Below are 22,091 nucleotides of genomic sequence, written 5' to 3'. Positions count from 1 at the left end.
TAAGGTTTTCAGGTCTAACTCAAATGATTGATGATATACATGATGACAAATATTTCAAGAACAAAGCAGAGAGTTGATGATGAAGATAGGAAAATGGGCACTTAAGTGGAAGTTTGAGTTCGTCATTATGGAAGGTCTTCCTAAAATTCAAGAACACCTTCCTAAAAGCTATGGAATCATTCCTAATTTTTTTAAAAATGTGCTTTTAAATCTCTTTATATGTGTTTTGCTTTATTGTATCACATATTACTTCATTAGTGATGTATAATGATTTGATTATGTGCGCATATTGGTTTTTTACAATAAAGGTAGCAAATAGAAATATCCAACATGATGTTTTAGGAAGATCTTCCTAAACGTCACTGAATTCTTCCTAAATTTCAAGGAGTTCTTCCTAAACGTCAATGACTCCTTCCTAATGCTCTTTTCTTTTCTTTTCATGACGGTATTCCTGAAATTCAAGAACATCATGTATTGCATTAGATGCACTGATTATGAGAACAATTCCATAGCTACTGCAATACTGCTACTACCTTGTAATCAGAAGCTAACTAAAGCAAATCTTGAATTACATACTCTTATCTCCCCAATTAAGAGAATTATAAGATAAACTCCAACAAGCAATGATCAGTCCCCATTTCATGCAATAAAAATGAAGACAGGGAATATGTTTCAGGAAAGTCTTTCTGAATTTGCAACAATGTTTCCTGAATTTTCAAATGTGACTAAGAAACACATCAATACACAAGCAACAAACAATAAACAAGACACAAGCAACAATCAATAAGGATGACAACATATTATACATAAGAGATAAGACAACTGAGTTCTTTTTAAAAAATGCTGTATTATGGGCAATGTTCAAATTCTGTGGCAAACACACTTTAAATTTATCATTAGGTAGTATATAAATCTAACAACACAAAGATAGAAGCTTAATTGATGGTGCATGCTAGTCCTAACTCAGCTCCAAGACCATCTCAATAAGTAACAAGAACATCCAATTTCAAGACTCGTCGCAAATATACTTACAATAAACTTGTTCTTACAAAACTAAAACGACCAAGTCAAGTAGACTAATATAAATTATTTTACAGTCAACAATAACTTGATTCTTTAATTTCTGCAACAAATTCAAGTAAGAAAGAACGAGACTTCTATAATCAAAAATCCTAATCACACACACATAAAAATTACAACTGCAAATCATACACACATAAAACCAACACTAAATCATCTCAAGTTCTGATTTGTTTATGTCCTCAAATACTAGCCTAACTAAATGGATAAGAATATGGTGATTTAGGTTTTTAGGGATTTGGAAAAGTCAAAATCACATACATATAAAAGTTACAATGCTTACAATTTCTACAATAAAAGAAGAATAGCAAGTGAAAATGGATATAAAGATTACACTAGGAAAACCAGATGATGAACAGTGACACGAAGACGAAGAAGATGATCGGGGAAGAAGAAGAATCATGAATCTGATACGTGAACGTGATACCACCGTTGATTGACCGACGATGATACACCGACCGACGATGACTCACCTCCGATTCAGATCTGATTGGGTTCGTCGGTGGTACATCTGATTTGGTTTTGGAATCGACGGAGAGGGGGGAGTGAGAGAGAGCACGGTGGTTACAATGTCACGATTTTGTTTCAGATGTACGAAAGATTATTGTTTCAATTTTTTAATATTTTATTTTTAATGATATACAAATTTGTGTTAAATTTGGAATATTTTAATGTGTGTGCTAGTTTTAGAACAAAAACTTAAATGTGTGTTATTTTTGTCAATTACCCAAAAAAAAGTATTTGGTAAAATAATATTTTTACAATTCTCTATTTTTTATGAGTTTCAATTTTTTTTATCAAATTATAATATGCGTTGGATTTGGTTAGGTTTAACAAAAGTTGGTTAGGTATAAGAAAATTAACCTCACTCTCGCGTCTCGTGTCTTTTTCCTATTTCTGTTTTTTTTTTTCTCGGAAACCCTAAGATGGCCATGGAAAATCGTAGATGCCACATCCAACACAATTCTGATTAAGTTTAGCTGATAATTTAACATTTTAACGTTCCCAATCCCCACATGCTATCTTACAAGAAACATTTAAAAAATCTCACGAGCAGTTAAATACGGATTTTATTCTCTCTTTTTTTGTTTGGTTCAAAATATAGATTTTATTTCTAAGGTTTAATTTTGAAACATTAACTTCACAGGAAAAGAGAGGGATCTTGTTATTGTTATAAGAGAGAATAATTTTGTCTTCACCACATATTATTAACTCACTCGCTCGGGACCACTCGATTCTCCGTTCAAACAGTCAAGGTCGGTGTAGGAGTCGAGCTCCGGCTAGTAGGCTCCACTTTTCCAGCCAGATGGCCCCAAGGTTTAGTCGATACGTCGTCCTCGTCATTGTATGCGTACGCAAATCCTCCATGACGTGTCATGTCCATTCCAGCCATTTCATCCTCTGCTGATATCCTCAAAAGGTTTATCTTATGTAACCCATAAAACAAGGGTCCCATCGTTACTGTCACCCACCCAACGATCACAATGATTTGAACGATCTGTGCGGCAAGCAGTTTTCCTCCCCCGCCCATCAACAGTCCGTAAGGCCTATCACCGATGTACACCTCGTTGACGTATCTTTTCGTAGCAAAAAGCCCGGTGAAAACCAATCCCCATGCTCCGCATCCCCCGTGGAGTTGAGCGGCCTCAAGTGGGTCATCGTATTTGAATTTCTTAGCAAGCAAGTTAAATCCGATCAAAACCCATGATGCTACGAAGCCACATACTATAGCAGCCCATGGCTCCACCACGGCGCATCCAGAGGTTATAGCTACGAATCCGCCTAGAAGTCCATTGCATACGTCAATGACATTCCAATGGCCTACTAAGAGTCGTCTACTGAATAGAGTGGTCAACGCAGCTGTACAGCCAGAAAGCGTTGTGGTGACCGCAGTACGACCGACAGCGCTCCACTGACCATAATATGGCCGAGACTTGTCGTAGCCTTTTAGTATGGTTAAAAAGGAACCAGGGTTAAACCCGTACCATCCAAACCACAACAAGAAGGTACCAAGAACGACAAGAGATGCACTGTGACCGCGTAAAGCCACTGACCGGCCTGACCGGTCAAATCGACCTATTCGTGGTCCTTCAACTAACGCACCCCATAGACCGGCAATTCCCCCTACCATGTGAACAACCCCTGAACCTGCGAAATCTATAGCACCTGAGCCAAACAAGAGATTGTTGTCCGACCGGGATGCGCTAGCCCAACCATCAGTCGACCAGAACCAGTGCGAGACAGTTGGGTAAACAAAACCGGTCAAGAAAGTAGAGTAGATAAGGTAAGCAACGAATTGTGTTCGCTCGGCAATGGAACCACTGGTGATTCCCGCTGCGGCTATGGCAAATGCCCATTGGTAAAGGAAAAAGCTAAAGTCGGAGCCGGAGTGTTCAGGGTAAGAGCTTAAGGCAAAAAAGCTATGATGGCGGCCAATAAAGCCGTTGGAAGGTGTACCAAAGGCAAATGCGAATCCGAAGAGGTAGTAAGAGATGGCTCCGGCGGCCGCGTCAAGGACATTAGTAAGCATGATGTTCATAGTGTTCTTGGCTCGGACTGAGCCAGCACAAAGCATGGCGAAACCGAGCTGCATAGCAAAGACGAGGTAGGCGGAGAAGAGGAGATACGTGTTGTCGACGGCATAAGTTGTGTCGGAGAGTTTGTTGGAGATATTGGAAATTTGGGAGCATAGAAAGGCTGCTGCAGCGAGGGACGAAGTTGAGTTAGAAGAAGAGGATAGGAGAGCAGCGAGATCCATGGAGGAGCATGTGGTGTTTGCGGTGTCCATGGTGGAGAGGAAGTGAGAGAGAGGATGTAATTGTTTGTGCTATGTGTTGTGTTTGAGACAGTAATTTGTGGTGGGAGTCTCTTTGGTGTATTTAGATAGAAAAATTCCATCACAAACTGACAAAAGGTAGAGGTCCTACTTAGTCCTCTTCTTCCTGTTGGGGTTTAAGAAATGTTTTCTTCGTTTTAAAATTATTCTGGTTTGGATTATTTTAAAAAGAAATATTAGATTAGATGCTTGGCTTGTTTTCAACAGCTTAAATTGATTAGCTTAAAACAACCAAAACGAAAGTACATGTTTACAAATAAATTCAAAAACAGTTCCGCCTATACTTTACGTATTAAATTATCTGCTTTAATATTAACCTAACGTAAAAACTAAGAAAGTTTATTTTATTGTTCTGAATCTCTTCTAACTATGTTGAGTAGGCAGACCATTCGACTGAAAAAAACACTATCTTCACTAAATATGAGCAGTCCGTTACAAACATCACATCTCTCCGTTTAGTTATGTTTTCGTTTCCATTTTGTCAATTATCATGTGACACAAAGAATTTCAGTCCACATTATATTATTTTTAATATATTTTAAGTCTTTTTAAGATTTTTTTTTTCAACCAAACATTAAATAAATTAAAACAGAACTCCAAAATAGGTAACCCAAACCGGAGGATAACAAAAAAAGTTTACAAAAGAAGTTTCAGAAATTAACGATTTTGAAGAACTGGCGAGACAATCTGCCCTAACATTGGACTCACGGGGAATCCTGGTCAAGGTGAAGGAAGGGAAGGAGGACTAAGCAATGAGAAATCTTCCAGCATATTCGAGAAGGCGGGCCAATCATCGGGTGTCTGCACCATCGCAATCAACTCTGCACAATCCGTCTCAAAGGCTTGATAGTCAACCCCAACCGCCAACAGAGCCTCTATAGCCCAGATCAGAGCTTTTAGCTGCGCATGTAAGAGGGTAGGTCCGCGTCGAAAACTTCTTGCTCCCAGGAAGAGTGTCGAATAGTCACCATTATAGTACCACTAACCCAATCCATGAAAATGATCCGAGCCTTTCCACGAACCATCAACCTGACAGCGTGGAGAAGAAAGCCTATCCTCCAAAAGTGGCGAAGGCTAGATATACCTAAACAAACTTTGACCTCATTCCATAGTATTTTGACTTCCGACTGAAATGATGCCCGCCAAAAAATAAAATCCTGGGGATAGGAATTCTTTTCTTTTTAACCTATCCAATTCAGTAATTTTTGTTTTACTCTTCTTTTTCTTTGGATTATGGTGGTTATTACTATCAAAAAAAATTGTATTTGAATTAAGATCTTTCTAAAAAACTGCATCCAGTCCATATAGTCCTAGGCACGGCTCTATGGTTTTAATATAGAGAGAGTAAGCAACAACTAAAATATGGTCCCTAAAATATGCATAAAACAAAACCCCTTTGTTACGTAACAATATAACAAAAATGTTGTAGCCGTATCAAATAAAGAAAATGAGATAAACTATGCTTCCCAACCAAGAACACAAGGATCTTATACAAGATCAGGTATATCTATATATAGTAATATCAACTTCTGTGCATCTACATTCTCATGCGAAAGAAAAATGATACTGTATCATCCGCAACTCAAGGGATAAACGCTTCTGCCGAAATGAGCCTCTTCTACAAAATGGATTCAACAGCGATATGGAGAAGACAGTTTCCTTCCTACCCAATTGCATTATCATCATCACTTTCGCTGTCGTCGCTGCAAATGTAACTAATTGTATTTAGTGCAAGTCCAAGGGAACTAAATTTACCCATAACAAGAAAGTTTTGGTCATCATAAGAGTTTCATATGCGAAGAAGATTAAGTACCTTTGTTCAGGAAACTTGGATAACCGTCGGGCATCCAATCCTGTTATATATTTTTGAGCTGCTTGAACATTTTCTGCGCCTGGAGAGACCGATCAAAGACATTAGTAAAACATATCCCTGTTACAGTTTCCAGAATACAACTACAAAGAGAGACAGATGCAATGCACCAATTTGCCAACATACTGTTGGCATAAAAAAACTGAGAGAAGTTTTGCAGATTCAATACCCTTTGTTAATTGGAACACATGCAAAGCACATCTTTCTGCAGCAAGTCTCACTGGTGTGTTCCCATCCTTCAAACATTCAGCAAGTGGAGGCCCAATAACACTTACATTTGCAATGGTTGCTGATGGGTTATCCTGTAAAATAATGTCTTCCATTACCACTGCACGTATCACTAACAATTATATCCACTTCGATATTACTCTTGTAGAACTTACTTTTGCAAAAGCTTTCAGTGAAGAGAGAGCTCTTCTTCGAACCTCACTAGAATCATCATGCAAAGCTGAGACAATCGATGAAAGGACATCGATAACCACTTTTGTGTTGGAAGGATCTATTGCAAGTTGATGTAGCAAAAGCCTTCCCAGAGCCTTTGTCGAGCTTTCGCGTAATGGAAACTATTCAAAAGAAGGTGTCAGAAAACCAAGATTATTCAAAATAAGAGGGCAACATTTTTTTCTCACAAAGGTACCTTCTCATCCTTCAAAGAGCTCTTAAGAGAATTTAACATAGAGGAAAAGAGTGACGATGTCATAATGGTTGAAGGATTGTGCTTCAGCAAAGATGAAATACAGAGAACTGAGCCATGCGTAGCACACCAATTTTGTGAAGCAGATAAATCTCTGACTTCCTGAAGCAGAACACTGAGTTGTGCAGCTTCCAAGTACTGCAAAAATAGGAAATTAAGAAGCTCAGGCTTCAACAAAGCATTATAATCCTCAATAGTTAAACATACCCAACATACCCTAATTATGCTTCTATAAAAATACACTAAAATGAAGGTATGCTTAATAGATCACATGAGAAGTGTCTTACGTAGTATCGAGTAAGTGGTGTGAATCATAGGGCTAAAAAGAAAAAGTTCCCTATAGAAGAGACCCTACCTGTGATAAAACACCCAGCATGCTTGTGGCAGAAATTCGAACTTGGTCATCGTCATGGTGCAATAAATCCTTTAGGAGATCAAAAATGAGTAATCTGACAGCTGGCCCAATGCTCTTCCCAGCATGCTTAATTACACCTCTCATAGCAAAGAGGATAGCCTCCCGTACCCCAGAATCTGCGGCCTGATAAAATATAACAAATTCTTCATAAACAATTAAGACCTACATGGACACATTAAGATAATCTGCATTAGTTGCTTAAAGAAGTACCTGGAAACTTGTCATCAAGTCACCAACTAATGGGTCAATCCTCGTGCTTAATGCACTAAGCTTTCCCAGGGCAAGGGCAGCACTAGAACGAATGGTCCTGCAGTTGTAAAGGTGTTAAATCGATGTACACAAGAACAAGGTGTTGTCAAATGGAGCATAACTATTATATGTGCTTAAATCCAAATCGTCTACCATAAGATGTAGTTTTTGCCTGTCATTAGACATTCAAAAACTTCACTTGCATTCAAGTTGAGACAAGGACTAACCTTGAAGAATCTTGCAAACACTTGACAAATGTTGTTTGAAGTTGAGGGAGAAATGGCTTAAGCGCCATCCCACCCCTTTGTATAAGGATGATTAATGTAGCCAAAATAGCGCTTTTGACCTGCCACGGAAACCGATCTCCTATGATTCGAATAAGAGGCCTGAAACAACAAGAAAATGTATCTTAACACAATAGACAAATGATACCTAATAAAATTTGTCTCTTTCAGTCAAAGTTCTTCTAACACCATGCACAATCACTTCTATGCCTAACAAAATAGAACATCAATTTTTATCCAGATAAAAACTATATGACCCAAGCAAAGTGAAAAATACTTTGTAGCACAAGTATCGACACAAGGAATGAAGACTGCATACCCTGTTATAGGTATGACGAACTCCTTCAATGCTTGCTCACTAGTAACTTCAATAAGCTCACCAAGACCAAGTGCAGCTTGCTCTCTTAACTCGGCGGATCCACTAATTAAACCCTGAAATCATAACACCAAAATAATACAAGGTAAATCTAAGTACAAAGTACAAAACTGCTTGATTGCTCCTGTACGAGCATGCAATCTAGGGGAATATTTTGTGCAAGAAAAATGTTAAATGTGCGATAAGCTCAAGCCACCCAGAAAATCAAGGTATAAGTCATACCTGTAGAAATACTGGAAGTAATGGCTTAAGGGATTTAGGGAGGCATAGACCAGGAATAACAACATATCCTCCCTGCAATTCAAGTAGCACCGTATATTTTACAGATATTAGTCTACAATACATAATATGATCCCTCATTGATCTCTTATATAGTGACATTCACCTTCCGCTTCCTGCGCTCTTTGTCCCTAGCGGTAGATACAGCATCACGTACAAGTTTTATATATGAAGGAAGTACCTCCTTTGGAACTGAACCAACAACCCTAGCCAAAGCTTCCCAGGAAACCTGTATAAAAGAGAATAAGTTAGACTAGAGATGCTAACTTTAACTCTTTTCTTTCTGGTCAACTACCCTACCGCAACAGTTGTTGAATCAGAATCACTGAGCATAACAATCAGGGTGGATATCATGTTTGGAGCTTCATCAATCAAGTAAAGCTTGCTACTCTTGAAGAAGTAACCAATCAGATAGGAAGAACTTCTTCTAATTGAAGCCTGAAAACAAAAAAAAAAAAAGACGCCTAAATTACTTACAAGCCAAAAATATACATACTAATTTAAATGAGGTTACAAGCGAACCTGAATATCAGACACTCCTTTGAGAAGTTCTGATAATAGAGTCTCAACTCCTTCTTCATCTATCACAAGCACCACTCTCTCTGCAGCCTCTTGAGCCAATGATTGGACTTCCTGCATAAAAGAAAGGGAATCTTAATTATAGATAACAAGCTTTCATAAAATTTAAGGGTGAAGAAAGACAATCATAATTTTTTACCTTGTTTTCATCTCCCATTGCAGAGAGCAAAGCAGGAAGTATGGTCCCAAGATGAGTGTTAAAACCAGCACCAGCAACCTCAGCTAAAGCTCCCAAAGCATGAGCATTTAAGGCACTAGACACGGCATTTTAAAATGTTTGAGACAGCCAGAAAGTAATTCATCATACTTGATGATGCATATCTATCTATAAATATAGACAAAAGGAACACATACGAGAGAGGAAGGTGGACAAGCTTGGGCAAGATGTGTGGAAGAACAGCTGATGTCCTAACACTGCAATTCCAAAAGTTAATTCAGTAATTGGAACTGAGTAGAGGAAGAATAGCCTGAGTAAACAGTAGAAGAATACCTTATAATTTGTTTAAGGCCATCCAGTGCAGTAGTAGACATCTCATCATCCTCTAACGCTTCCAGAAGAGTTGGGATAATCTCATCCATTGCTTGCAATCCAGCGCTCTACATTACAAAAGTAGACGAATGATTAATATAGAGTGAACTAGAACAATCTGATAAGAAACACAGGTCAGCACAGGTACCTTATACAGAGTGCTGAATGCTAGTCCAGCAGATTCACGAACCTCAAGAGCACTGTAGACGAACGTTGTAGAAGTTAAGAAATGTTAATTTTTTCATTAACATAAAAATATGCGAAATTAGAAGCTGATGCATGAAGAATAAATCAAACCTATCACAAAGTGCCGTCCGAATTGTGGGAATGAGCTGATCCATGAAACTCAGCAACTGACTCCTCCCAGCACTGGCCATCACTTCATTCAGGCCAATGCATACACCCTGTAAATCATAATTATATAAAATCAAGTAAACGATAGACATGTGCCTGAGGTCTGCAAATCAGATTTAAGCAAACTATCCTATGCTTAGCATCAGCTGATCGATATGAAAACATTTACGCATCACATATGGACATAAGCAATGCAGCAGGACACAAACTTAATGGAACACAAAGCATGCAGTGATACATGTCAAAATATCTAGAACACAGAAACGATCGCATGGTTAGCATGAGCGCAACAATAACTTTATACCAAAATAGTTCCGGATGAAAACAAAAAAAATATGTTCAATGCTGTAAATTTGTTTTAAAGAGATTGAAGCTTTTACTTGTCTTTTGTCAACATCTGGATCTTTCAGTCCTTTAGATAAAATCGGAATGATAAGAGGAAGCACCCTTTCACCAAGCTTCCTAACCAACTCTCCAAGTGATCTTCCTGCTACCTACACAGTATGGTAGACTCATACAACTGCAGGTTATAAGGAAAGAAACATAAGAAAAATAGGATCCAAACCTGGCGCCTCTCAGAGGATGGTGATGCCAAAGAAGAAATTAAGGTACTCATCAAAATTGGCATTATTTCCTTCAAAGTCTTTGGTGTATTAGCTACAATGGTTTTCCATACATGTAGTGCCGCCTGGAAAAAGCAGAAATTTTATTTTGAACTAAGAATTTCAGTAAAATCAAACAAAACTCGTAGATAAAGCATTCACAACATTACCTGACGAACAGACAAACTAACATCAGTCCGGACCATATATAACGCAGCAAGAACTTCATTACGCTTGTCCATCCCTAAAATATCAATAATTGCACGACCCTGCGCTTCAGTACTTGCACCTTCATCATCACTTCCACCCTCCAGCAGAGCTTTACCCGATGTACCAGCAACCTAGTACAAAAGATACAAATATCAACAATTAGGGCAAGTCCTAGACCTATAAGTGCTGAAACTGATAGTACATTCTTCCATATTCTAACCTGTACATTTACTAATACACACTAAATACCAAGCACTGTACATCTATACTAGGCTGGGAGGATGAACAGATTGGTTACCAAGTATATACTAGGCTACAGGTTTCGAGAAGAAGGATAAACAACAAGAAAACACAACACAAACGATGATGTTAACCTTGAACAATAGATCCCCAAGTAGTTCGACAGAACTTTGACGGATACGCCAATTATCATTGAAAATACCATCCTCCACAGCTGGAAGAAGAAGAGGCAGCGACCTGTAAAACCAATCATGCTACTATCAAGACCTGAGAATCTTTAATAATAAAAGACGCTTCTATTAGATTTCAACAATCTACTGAAACAGATTTTCTCACTTTAATCTACCACAGATTCAAGGAAAAATAGTGGCACATAGGAGAACCATTCAAATAACTAATTAAATGGGTTAAAAATTTAATAAATCTACGTATTATGGTAGCCAATATATTAAATAATCTATTTAGACATGCAATGAAAAAAGTCAGAGAGCAGTAGATTTAGTGTAAATTTATACGTTGTTGCATGGTGCTCCACCAGTACATGGCCAGCCCCAAGGGCTGCATCACGAACAGATTCATTCTCATCGGCAAGACCTAAAACATTATTATATAGCACCATCATTTTAGGCAATAAGTCAACAGCTATATTAGAAGTTAAAAGTCTGCCAAAAAAATTATGGGTTCACCATCCAGAATGGCCGGTAAAACAAGCTGCAAGTACTTCTGGAATTGAGTACCCAAGGATCTTGGTAAGAACTGCGAATAGCAAACAAAAGCTTTTAGAACTTTTTTATAAACTGACATTTGAGGAACATCTACGAAGCGACAGTTCACCTTAAAAAGCGTAAGGTATCCATCTCGGACTGATGCTTTTTGATGAGAACAATGACGAATGAGATCAGGAAGTAGATTCTCAAAGTAATCTGTCCCAAGAGCTGCTAAAACCTGAATCATAAGGAGAAAATGTGTTAACAGATGCATCTAGAATATTTGGAAACAATTGTTATTGAGAAGCTGAGAAAGATGATTTTGCAACTTGTCATACTCCATATCATTTTTAAATGTACTTGTTTGAATTACAAGAAGTAACAAGAAGCATATCAACAGAGACGTTTCACTAAGTTATATTTATATTAAGAGAATCAATCAACTTAATACTAAATAGTAAAACCCTGATACTTCTGCAATGATGTATTGAAAACTGTGAACATAACAAAATTAAGCTCATTGTGTTAAAGCTAACAAATAATTTAGTGAATTTCCACAACATCAAACCAGGTGTTTTGACTAAAAGAAACAATGCCACACAAAACACATCTTATTCTACATACCTCACTTAATCCCTGAGCAGCTCCAGACCTTTCAACATTGCTTGCATCAGATTTTAGAGTTTCAAACAGCCATGGAACAAGATCTGGGAAATTATCCTCTCCCATTCCTCTAATAAGTGACCCAACAGCCCTTGCTGCCACAGAACGTACCTCGGGAATTGGATCCACAAGAACCTGACAGCTCCAGTGTTTAATTAATATACATCTTATGCAAGAGAGAGATAACTCATTATCTTGGTAAGAACAGGAAATTACCTTTTTAACCTCAGGAAGGAGCAATCCTATGTAAGGAATCATATCCTTTGGTTCTGTCACCAAAGAACACATATTGCCGACAATCTGAGAAGCTTTCTTTTTTGTTTCAGAACTTCTTTCCCTCAATCCTCTATGCACTATTGGTACCAATAGTGCAAGCGACGGGGCATCAACAGAATTAACGAATGTTGTCTGTAATCAGAGAAGAAAGATTATTAAAAAAGAAAAAAACGGAAAACAGATGTACAAAAAATCACGGGCCAATTCAAACAGAATCCTTACTTGGAGAAGGATGTCAAGAGAATGTCGTGTGTACTCATTGGGATCTGTTAAGGCCAACAGAAGAGTAGGGACAAGAGAGGATATCTCTGGGTTCTTTATGACACTTCCAACCTAAATATAATCGTGAGACGGAAATCTAGTCAGTAAAGTCCATAAAATATGGTATCTTTTCTGTTATATCAGTCTAACCTGCTGAAGTGCTAACTGCCCAGCTGACTGGACTTTTGGATGTGTATCCGTCAAAACCTGTATAAATTTAACTCATCACATCAGATAATATCAATTATTTTCAAGGGAGGCAATCTTTCCTAGGATTAAGGTTAAGAAGCAGCTGAATTTACATGCATTACACACCTCTGTGAGTTTTGGAACAACCCTAGGAAGGCATTGAGAAAGTTGCTGAGGAGCACAAAACGCCATAGCACCGAGAAGCTGTACACTGCTCTGCTTTGTTCTCCATGCTTTATCTTCAAGGCCCTGTCAGAAAGAATGAAATCAACAGAAAAGTACCTGTCATGTAAGACCGAAAAATATATGCAACCTGGTATACCAAGTTAGTAACTGAACCTTATTTCTAAGGTGCAGAACTCATACAGGGTACAACTAGCAGAATAAGGGGTGATAGAAAAAACAATTTTAAAAGCATCAGTAAATTTTCCGACTTTCCTGTCAAGCGCAAAGAATTACAACAATGAAAAAGAAGATAGCATTGCATCGTTAACCAAATAAAAAAGATGATCATGAGGAGGGCACATGGTAATGCACAAAACCATAGTTATGGAACACTGAGCTTAAAAATCTTAAGAATTTAATAAATAATCACCTTGAGCAGAGAAGGAAGGACAAGTTTCACACCATATGCAGAGAGTTGAGACATCATAGCTCGAGCAGCACATTCTGCTGCTTCACGAACTGCTCCAACTTGGTCAGAGAACAACACCAGAAGTAAGGGTAACATCTTTATCACATACCTAAACCAAAAGAATGTATATTACCAAGTTGCAACATTTGCTTTTGGCATATTTATCATTAGAAAGTTCTCTTACGGTTCAAATAATTTTCCAAGCTTCTCGCAAAGACATTCAAATGCAAGAAGTGCTCCTTCACGCCGTTTCGCAGAATTTCTGCAGCAAAAACACAAACAACACAGCAGAAGTGAGGTAAGGTTAATAGTGAACTTCTACATATTATAGATGTTATGCAAAAGGACAAAGCATCAATGACATAAGAAACAACCAGTAACTAATTAGCCCACTTCAATGGAATATGACTTGCAAGGCAGCCTTTCTATTTGAATATAAATCGATTATGTCAACAATGTATTGCTAAAGAGAATAAACAGAAGAGCTAATGAATCAAAATGGACGGAATCTATGCAGAATATGTTTGGTCCCTCAGTACCAGTGAACAGCTACATAACCTCAGAAAAATATAAATTAAAATACCAAAACACAAGCTTGAATGGCATCACAAGCGAACATGCACTCCTAAAACACCGATACCATAAACTTTAAATACCATATAAATATACAGTTAAAATAATGCATAAGAATACCTGTCAATAAGTGCCTCTTGCAAAGTGACTATAAGACCATATTTCTTCAAGCTGGAAATTCCAAAGCCCATAATTACTCCCGCAAGACCAAAAGCTGCCCCTCTCCGCTCACCATATTTATCACTCTTCATTAGCTTATCCAAGAGCCTTGAAAAAAGGGCAGGGGCATCCTCCTAACAAAGCATCAGAGATTAACGAAAACAGAATGAAATACTACCCATGCCAAAGCCATTATGTATAGCAAAAAATGTTTAGGTAAGATCTCAAAATTTGTAGGAAACATACCTGCTTTGATAGCACAAGTGGAGAAAGGCATGTTGAGACTGCACGTTGCACAGATTCTGATGGTGTGTTCAACACCTCCAACAGCTTTTCCACAACAGTGTGGACTTTTGGATCATCCTGCCATCATTGTTGATATATAAGATAGAGCAGGAAATCATGTGCACTGTGACGAGATTTAACAAATGATAGAGTTATCACTTTTGCTAGGTGCTTTGCCAGTGCTCCAGTGAATATAACAACACCCTCACGAACCAGGTCATATTCCTTTTCATCCGATGCCTGCAAGATAATAGATATGATGAAGCTTCAAAGCAATTCGTAATAATCATGAAACACACAATGTATCGAGCAGGTTTTCAGTTGCTAGTAGAACAAACCTCTTTATTTAAATAATTCTCAAAGATGGGGAACAACAATGAAACGTTTTCTTTGCCATGCTTATCAATAATCATGATACCAGCATTGATCATCCTTCCACGAACATCTGTGTTGGGATCAGCCTGCACTTAGGAAAAAACCACTCAGTTTCAAAAGCTTTAAGCTATAGTTTTGCGAAAACAACATAAAATGTGGGTTTCTAGGTAAAATGACTGAACCCAAATCCTTTGCAACACCAACATGGCTAATAAAGGGGAGATTTCTTTCATTTGACAAACATTCATCTGACAAGAGGAGAAGACATACCAGCGCACGGGATATTAAAAATGTCATAACAGCAGGAAGGTCCTTTGTTGTCAATACATCGGCAGCAGATTGCAGTGCTAAGGCTATTCCTTGCCTTCCTATCCAACCAGCATCAAAGACATCCTCACCAGACGTAGCATCACGGATGTACAGAGAAAATAAAGTTGAAAGAGATAGCTGGAAAACCAATTAATCTTTAAAAACCATACTCCTTGACACAAAAAAAAAAAAAGTAATAATTAAGGAAATGCAGTGACCTGGATTGATGCCGGGCTTTCATGAAGAGCATCAGCCAATGCTTCTGCTGCAGCTAATCGGACATTGAGATTTGTATGAGAAAGTGCTTTAAAGATTCCTGAATAATCAATCCCCAAATCATATCCATAACGGGACCATATATCATCTGCTGATTCAGCTACTGACTGCAACCATTAAGATAACGGAGCATCAGATGGAGGAATAACAAAACAAATAAGAGGACAACAACTTTGCTAGCCCCAGTCAAGTACATCAATTTAACAGTTAGGACATGGCAAACAGTTATATAACCAGCAGTTATGTACAACAAAAAGACAATATAACTAGATATCACAACAAATTACGAAGGTTAACCTTTTCAGGGTCATGTAAAGCTATCCAAATGTTTGTCGCTATATCAACATTTTGAGGAAGGGAGCATTTGGAAACAGCTGGAATGCACTTTACTGCGTTTAAGCAGGCCATTCTGACATGAACATCTTTTGAATATACTCCATAAAGTGCCTGTAAACAAAAAAAAAATGAAATATAACTCACTAGAAATGAAAATTTTGCTCACATCACGTAGTTAAAAGAAATACATTTGCGACATCATCTGCTTGCAATCCAAGACACAATTCATTAAGTGCAGGTCCAACTGATGCTTGATATGCGGGAACAACACCTAGCAGATGATAAAGAACCTGAAAATAATAGTTTAGATGTTATATTTAAGAAACCGAAGCTGGTTTGTAATATCAGCTCTCACAAACAAAAAAATGGAAAGAAATGAGCACATGTAATAGACACTAAAACTCAATGGATGTAGTGTATAAATAGACAGGGTTCAAGCCACCAAACTGATATCATCCGGAGTCTTGGAAGTGGCAGCATCGGATCTAGATGCATGCACAGAATATGAAGCACATCATCATGAAGTTTTGTCCGCTTTGATGACAGTAAAATTCGCTCCAGTATCTGGCAAGACAAAAGCACAGCTCGTTCTAGTGAAAGTAACTACCAAGTTAGAATAATGTAAACAATAATGGTAAGAAACACACCGGGAAAATGAATGTGAAGGTATCTACGGGAAGTGGTCCGGATTTACAAGATATGGATAACCCGTTTATAATCCTCTCAAAAAGGCCCTCATCTGTTTTCCCAGCCTTGTCAACTGATGGACGAAAATCAGATGAAGTATCAACTTCATCAATCGCGATCAACCGCAGAGCAGTTGAAATTTCTAGAGCCCAATTACACAGTGGCTGAACTGTACACCTTGCAAGCTTCACCAAGTTTTCAAAGGCTGTAGCACTTACGATAGGTGATCGCAGCAATGGATCCAAAAAGGTAGCCTGGGAAAGAGATATGGTGAGTGTAAGAGGTTAACAATTGTTGCTGAAATATATTCATTCACTCTACAGCATATAGATAAGTAAAACTGTTACGGAACTGAGTAAGAAAGCTTTTTACATACCAAAAAAGGTAACTGGCTGTGACAAAACACAGGATTAGCAAGACCCATCTCCCCAAGAGCATGGAGTACCAACGAAAGACTTTTTTGTATCCTGTGAACATTTTCCCGTGTTGAGGCCTCCTCTTTGAGCATCAGTTCCCGTGCTTCTTCCTTTGCAGTTTTTCCTTTGTCTGAAATTATTAATTGGCTGAAGAAAATATATATGCAGGGGCATAATAATCAAAGGTAGATTTATACCAGCTTTCTTGGTCAACTTTGAAGTGTCCCTTCTGCCTGAATTTGCAGCTTCTCTACTAGCCAATCCTTTCTTTAGAGAATGATTAGAACTCTACATGAGCCACCAAGAAGGATATGTTATTAGATCCCTAATGCTAAAAGGGGGAATCATGTATCAAGTATAAAACATATAAAAATAGAATAAACCCATTTTAAGTACCGGCTCCTGCCTTGTGTACTTGGCACCAATCGTCTCAGCAACATATATACCTTGCTCACTTAAAAGCATCCCCTCAGGTGTATGGAATATCTGGAATAACAACATGAGAAAATAAGAGTAACAACTACCCATGTATGAAACGTTACAGTGAAATGTTAGAGCTCAGTAAAAGTGAGGAGATCTACATTGATGTCGGTCACTGAGAGCATATCATGAGAGAGTCGATCTGGAAGTTCTTGCAGATGCTAGAAAAATAAAACATAAGACATCAGGAAAATTAAACGGGACAACCTCTTTAATTAGTAACAAAGTTTCTTAAAATAAATATACCATCTTAAACACTGTAAATGTATCCTCTGGCGCCAGAGACATTAATGTGGACAAGGAAGATACTGCCGCTTCCTGCTCGGGAATTTTAGAACTCATTAAACCCATCGGTCCAAGTAGACTCTGAAACAATCATTCAAATCAACAGTTAATTAGTGATGCCAAGAAAAAAGAAAAAAAAAAATCACAGGTTTTGGTGACATAGGTGTCATTGTTCGTGAGATTACCTTGCAAACACTTCTTCCATTGGTCGACAAAAAAGTAGCAACATCAAAACCACAAGTTTTGAGACACTTTTGCAATCTCTGAGTGTAACAGAAAGTGAAAATCAATGTTCAAAATGCAAATAAGAGATGTATACGTAGAATTAACCATGTAAAGAGACCAATGTCAAGATTACCTTCCAGACAGCGTCTCTTTTTGCAGTCCCAACTATGCTTGGATGATGCGAGCAAAATATGCTACGAACAATCCATGAGCTTGGAGGTCCAGTAACTGCTGCCGATGATATGACAATCAAAGCCTTCACTAACACCTCTACAGAAGGAACGAAAGGAGCTTGATGATCCACAGGATTTTCTGCGTCACTACAGAGGTGTCAAGTTAGTGCCTAGAAGGAACAAGTTGCTATTGACATCGAGGTCCAAACCTTTCAAAACGTTAAATTAATCGAACCGAATAAAAAGCCAAGATCAGAGAAATAATAGGAGATAAATCATAGCGCACCAAACACAGAACATGAAAGAATTTAAGGTACAAAAAGAGCTTATCATCAGTACCTGGTTCTAGGAGAAACGATTTGGTCCCCAGTTATGGAAAGAAAGTCCGAGAACTCGTCTAAAAGAGTAGTGGCTAGCTGTGAACTTGCGAGAAAGATCTTTGTAACAGAACTGTAAGCTGTTTTACGAACATTCCAGCTTGGATGGCAAAGTAGAAATAGAAGCAACTGCATAGAAAAGAGATGAAACATAAGTCCAGAACAGGTAGAAACGGGTCAGAAAACATGAACTCACTAACTACCTTTGATAGTGATTTCAGTGAAAATGCTTCCAAAACCCTGAATTCAGGTAGATAGTCAAACTTCCAGAAACTGTTCAAGCAATGAATCTCACACATTAGGCAGGAGTATTACCTGGAGGAATGTTCCACGAGGAGCACCTCAAGAAGCTCAACACATACTACACAATCTTCACTCGAAAGTTTTGAGGCCTTTCAATTGTGACATGCAAAGATAAGAGAGAAAACGAAGAAAATGGCAGCAAAGTAAAAAGTAAGTACCCTGCCATCGCAAGAGCAGATCATAGAATAAGTACCAAACGAAACCTTTAGAAAATATTACCAAACTGATTTGCACAAGTGAAGGCTCATTTAGAGATATCAAAGTCCATAATTTCTCCTTCACCATAGTATCCTCTGGAGTTCACAAAGAAGAAACACAACATTAAGGAGAAAGTAAGGCAGGATCTTATGGTTATACTTCATAAGAGGAGTGTGACTCGTAAGTTGCTGGTTTGAACCTGCTTTGATGTCACAGGCAGCAATTTTGGAAACGGTCAGTAGAGCATATATCCCATCTAGACGTTGTACTGCCTTTGTAAATCCTGTCTTTACAAGTTGAATTAAAGGGGATAGCAAGGCTGATATCTGTAGGATAAATTCGGTAGCATATTTAGTTAATGAGAGGGTTTATACAATATAAGCCAGAAAAGTTGTTTGCAAGGATACCTGTGATATAGTATCAGGATTTCTGCATATGATTCGTAGACAGCGGAGATGCCCCCTCCTTAAAGTTTCTTTCTCCTTGAGGCCGGTAGCAATAAAAGAAACTAAGTTTGGTTGGATAGCATCAGAAGATCGTGACGCCCAGGAAGCAACGGCAGACAAGATTGAAATTTTTACGTCTTCATTTCCTATAAGATAAAAAAAGAAAAGTAATCGGTAAGCAGATGACATAAGGTAAAGAGTTGAAAGATAACTGCCAAGGATGATAACTGAAATAGGGAAAAAACAAATGTGGAAATTACGAAAATGAGGACATCCTCCAACTGTATTGTTAACTTTTGGTGAGCACAACCGGATATGAACAACAACTAATACTTTACCTTCATCCTTGTAGCAGGCTATGAGAAAGCTGCATACTGTCGTCGACAAACAACCAATATACTTTCCTTCAGGAGCACTTGCAAGTTCTTGCACTGCATTCAGCATTCCAATTCTTTGATGTGGAGATTGAAGTCTTCCTTCAGCACCTTAAGACAAAAGTCCACAGTAAATCATATAATATCAATCAGGAAAATAACTCAACCACAACCCAGCCTTTTTGCTGTTTATAAACAGAAACGTGTCAGACTCATATATATCTAAATGAGGTATTATTAATTAAATAATCTGTAAGAGTAATGTATCAAAAAGTGATCAAAAAGGAAGAAGGACCAACCTCCAATTATGGCTTTAACTGAAGCAAACATTGCTTCTATAGTATCAGGATTACTTGATTTTTCACTTAAGCACCTAACCATTGACAAAGCTCCAAGACGCCTGTCTTCATCCACATGTCGAGCTTGTGGTAATATAACTGGTAGCAGTTCCAGGGCATACTTACTTAAATCAATGTTAACATTAGCTAATAGAAAGCCAACAGATTCCAAGACAATTTCTGGATTGCGCTTCAACATTTTAACAGCTGCTGGAAGGATGACAGTTTGAAATTCCTCATGCGACAACCGTTGAAGAAGAGGTTGGAAGCATTTACTAAGATTTTGTTTCTGCTTTTCTCTGGCATTCAGGACATCTTTAACATAGATATCAATAAATATGGCCTGCAGACGAGAAACAAACAGATTGATGATTTAAAAAAAGAAATAATAGAATTGAGTAAGGAAAGGAAAACATTTGCAAATCTAGTTTTGTTTAAGAAGCAGAGAATAATGAGTGCAGTGAATTAAATTATACCTTAGACTGTTCAAATAGAGCAGGAGACGAACAAGAGAACTCTAGTAGTAGTCCTAATAACTCAGGGGCATCCTTACATGGAATCCGGGAACCTTTAACTTCATCCATATATAAATTGTAGATAGCTTGTGACTACAAAAGAACAACCGAATTCTAAATCGATATAGTTCATACAATTGAATATTTCATAAAAAAAAAAAGTACATCGTGAAGCCAGCCAGACCTGAGAGAACAAATGAAACATAAATCTTTTACAAGCCCTCTGCATGCGGAAAGAGCTCTCCATAATAGTACGAAGTATGGAAGCCTGTGTTGATGCGACTCTAGCAAATGCATTCTTAGAAACTGTAGCGAACTGACTATTTTCCAGAAGAAGACATGACCAAGTCAGTAGTCTGTAACTGACGGAATCAAAACAACATTTCAACTGTTTGTCCATAACTTGTACAAGCATGGCCGCAAAAGTTTTCATGAAAGTAACATTTCCCAGGCCCTTAACAATCAAATCATCCACAGCTTTCCGTGAGCTGCGGTCATCATATATAGCCAATGTTTGAAATATTATGTCAACCAGAACGGGTGCAATCTCAGACGTCATATCTGCAAATAATTCATTTAAGTAACCTGAAATTAGAATGCTGTACACACTAAAATTCCCAGCGAAGAGGAAAATCTATCACAGTATGTTTACACCAATCGGTATGCCATGTGCAGGAATCACAAAATATGAAATTTACAATCTCCTGCAATGGTCCATCTGCCTAGACTATTTCGAAGAACAAACCAGTTCAATGATTCGATCTTTACACTTGAACTAACTAGGATTTATTAACTTAAGTTCACAATCAAAGTCAAAAATTAGCCTCAAGCTGTTAAACAAAGAAAAATAATCTTAAACGGAACAGTCGGAACTATTAAACCCATATTGAATGTTTACCGGAATTCTGAAGAATCTCCGGGATATCATGGCGGAAGATCCGGAGTCTAATTAAAGTGGAGCTTGTTGAGACAGAACCAGAGATGGCGAGAAGAGACTCCGACGGAGAAGCCATTTCTTTCCACGGAGATTGAACGGAGCCAGGTTTGGTAGGTCAGAACAATCGTAAAAGGCAAAACGGTGAAGCGTCTTCTCCTTCTCTGTGGCTGGCTACTAGGGTTTAGGCTAAGCCAGTTGGTTTGCACAAGATGAAGAGTGAAAAGTTAATGATACTGAACTTAGCTTTGTTTGGGCTTCAATTTAAGTTTGGTTAAGTCATTCGGGCTTTTAAGTTCATCGATTCACCTTTTTTTTTTTATTCTCAAACCCATGAAATCACTTTTTTTTTTTTTTCAGTTCCATGAATACACTATCCTCCTTTTTTTTTTGTCTTACCTAGCTAAATAATGTAGGGTTATTTGTATATACACCTACTTTTGCATAAACATCTTTCATTTTGATCCACTTTTTGGTATTGGTGTACTTTTCAAGACTTCTTTCCCATTGTTCACAAATTTTGTGACCAATTTGCCCTAGAAAAAATCAGCAAACTAACTGCTAAAGAGATTTTTTTTGTGTGTGGCTCTCTCTTTTTTCTCATTTTTTTTGTTTTCACTTTATTTAGTTATTATCAAAAAATTCTCTATTTATTTTTATACAATAAATTATAATTATATTTATCTACATTTTAAGATAC

General features: G+C 37.8%; 2 protein-coding genes and 1 long non-coding RNA gene across 6 annotated transcripts; all 3 read right to left on the bottom strand.

The window, feature by feature from the left end:
• Positions 1-203: 203 nt before the first annotated feature.
• LOC147925426 (uncharacterized) lies at positions 204-1,648 on the bottom strand. Its single transcript, XR_015585274.1, has 2 exons — positions 1,415-1,648; positions 204-451 (listed from the first exon to the last, which is right to left on the bottom strand). It is a non-coding gene; the product is annotated as an uncharacterized LOC147925426 (long non-coding RNA).
• A 512-nt stretch (positions 1,649-2,160) lies between these two features.
• AMT1;2 (ammonium transporter 1;2) lies at positions 2,161-4,114 on the bottom strand. The gene has a single exon (XM_010472021.3). The coding sequence runs from the start codon at positions 3,866-3,868 to the stop codon at positions 2,324-2,326; it is 1,545 nt and encodes a 514-aa protein (XP_010470323.1). The 5' UTR covers positions 3,869-4,114; the 3' UTR covers positions 2,161-2,323.
• A 1,165-nt stretch (positions 4,115-5,279) lies between these two features.
• Positions 5,280-21,788, bottom strand: LOC104750251 (protein ILITYHIA). Of its 4 annotated transcripts, none has more exons than XM_087490349.1 (60): positions 21,356-21,788; positions 20,642-21,018; positions 20,419-20,550; positions 19,904-20,285; positions 19,569-19,715; positions 19,192-19,376; positions 18,984-19,110; positions 18,806-18,879; positions 18,599-18,675; positions 18,487-18,523; positions 18,246-18,412; positions 17,867-18,053; positions 17,694-17,771; positions 17,470-17,589; positions 17,325-17,384; positions 17,140-17,229; positions 16,941-17,031; positions 16,704-16,867; positions 16,288-16,581; positions 16,088-16,204; positions 15,829-15,930; positions 15,602-15,751; positions 15,247-15,411; positions 14,990-15,166; positions 14,683-14,805; positions 14,504-14,584; positions 14,306-14,422; positions 14,021-14,193; positions 13,512-13,589; positions 13,289-13,436; positions 12,820-12,942; positions 12,655-12,711; positions 12,466-12,576; positions 12,184-12,375; positions 11,929-12,102; positions 11,432-11,542; positions 11,284-11,353; positions 11,113-11,191; positions 10,732-10,834; positions 10,318-10,488; positions 10,111-10,233; positions 9,926-10,039; positions 9,489-9,595; positions 9,340-9,391; positions 9,153-9,259; positions 9,017-9,076; positions 8,802-8,916; positions 8,606-8,716; positions 8,384-8,521; positions 8,190-8,312; positions 8,027-8,098; positions 7,748-7,860; positions 7,372-7,530; positions 7,106-7,202; positions 6,836-7,018; positions 6,424-6,618; positions 6,170-6,349; positions 5,956-6,088; positions 5,730-5,808; positions 5,280-5,619 (listed from the first exon to the last, which is right to left on the bottom strand). In XM_087490349.1, exons 1-60 carry the CDS (start codon positions 21,468-21,470, stop codon positions 5,580-5,582), a joined length of 7,827 nt encoding a protein of 2,608 aa, XP_087346475.1. In that variant the 5' UTR covers positions 21,471-21,788; the 3' UTR covers positions 5,280-5,579. The 4 variants fall into 4 exon arrangements, with proteins under 4 accessions (XP_087346475.1, XP_087346474.1, XP_087346476.1 ...); XM_087490348.1 differs by having other exon boundaries at positions 16,704-16,873; positions 21,356-21,657; XM_087490350.1 differs by having other exon boundaries at positions 16,704-16,873; positions 19,569-19,706; positions 21,356-21,655.
• Positions 21,789-22,091: the final 303 nt, after the last annotated feature.

The sequence above is a fragment of the Camelina sativa genome, chromosome 16 (genome assembly GCF_030686135.1).
Source record: "Camelina sativa cultivar CO46 ecotype springtype chromosome 16, ASM3068613v1".
Taxonomy (NCBI): Eukaryota; Viridiplantae; Streptophyta; class Magnoliopsida; order Brassicales; family Brassicaceae; genus Camelina; species Camelina sativa.
The sequence above is the reverse complement of the archived record's forward strand: the minus strand, read 5'-3'. Positions and strand labels throughout refer to the sequence as shown.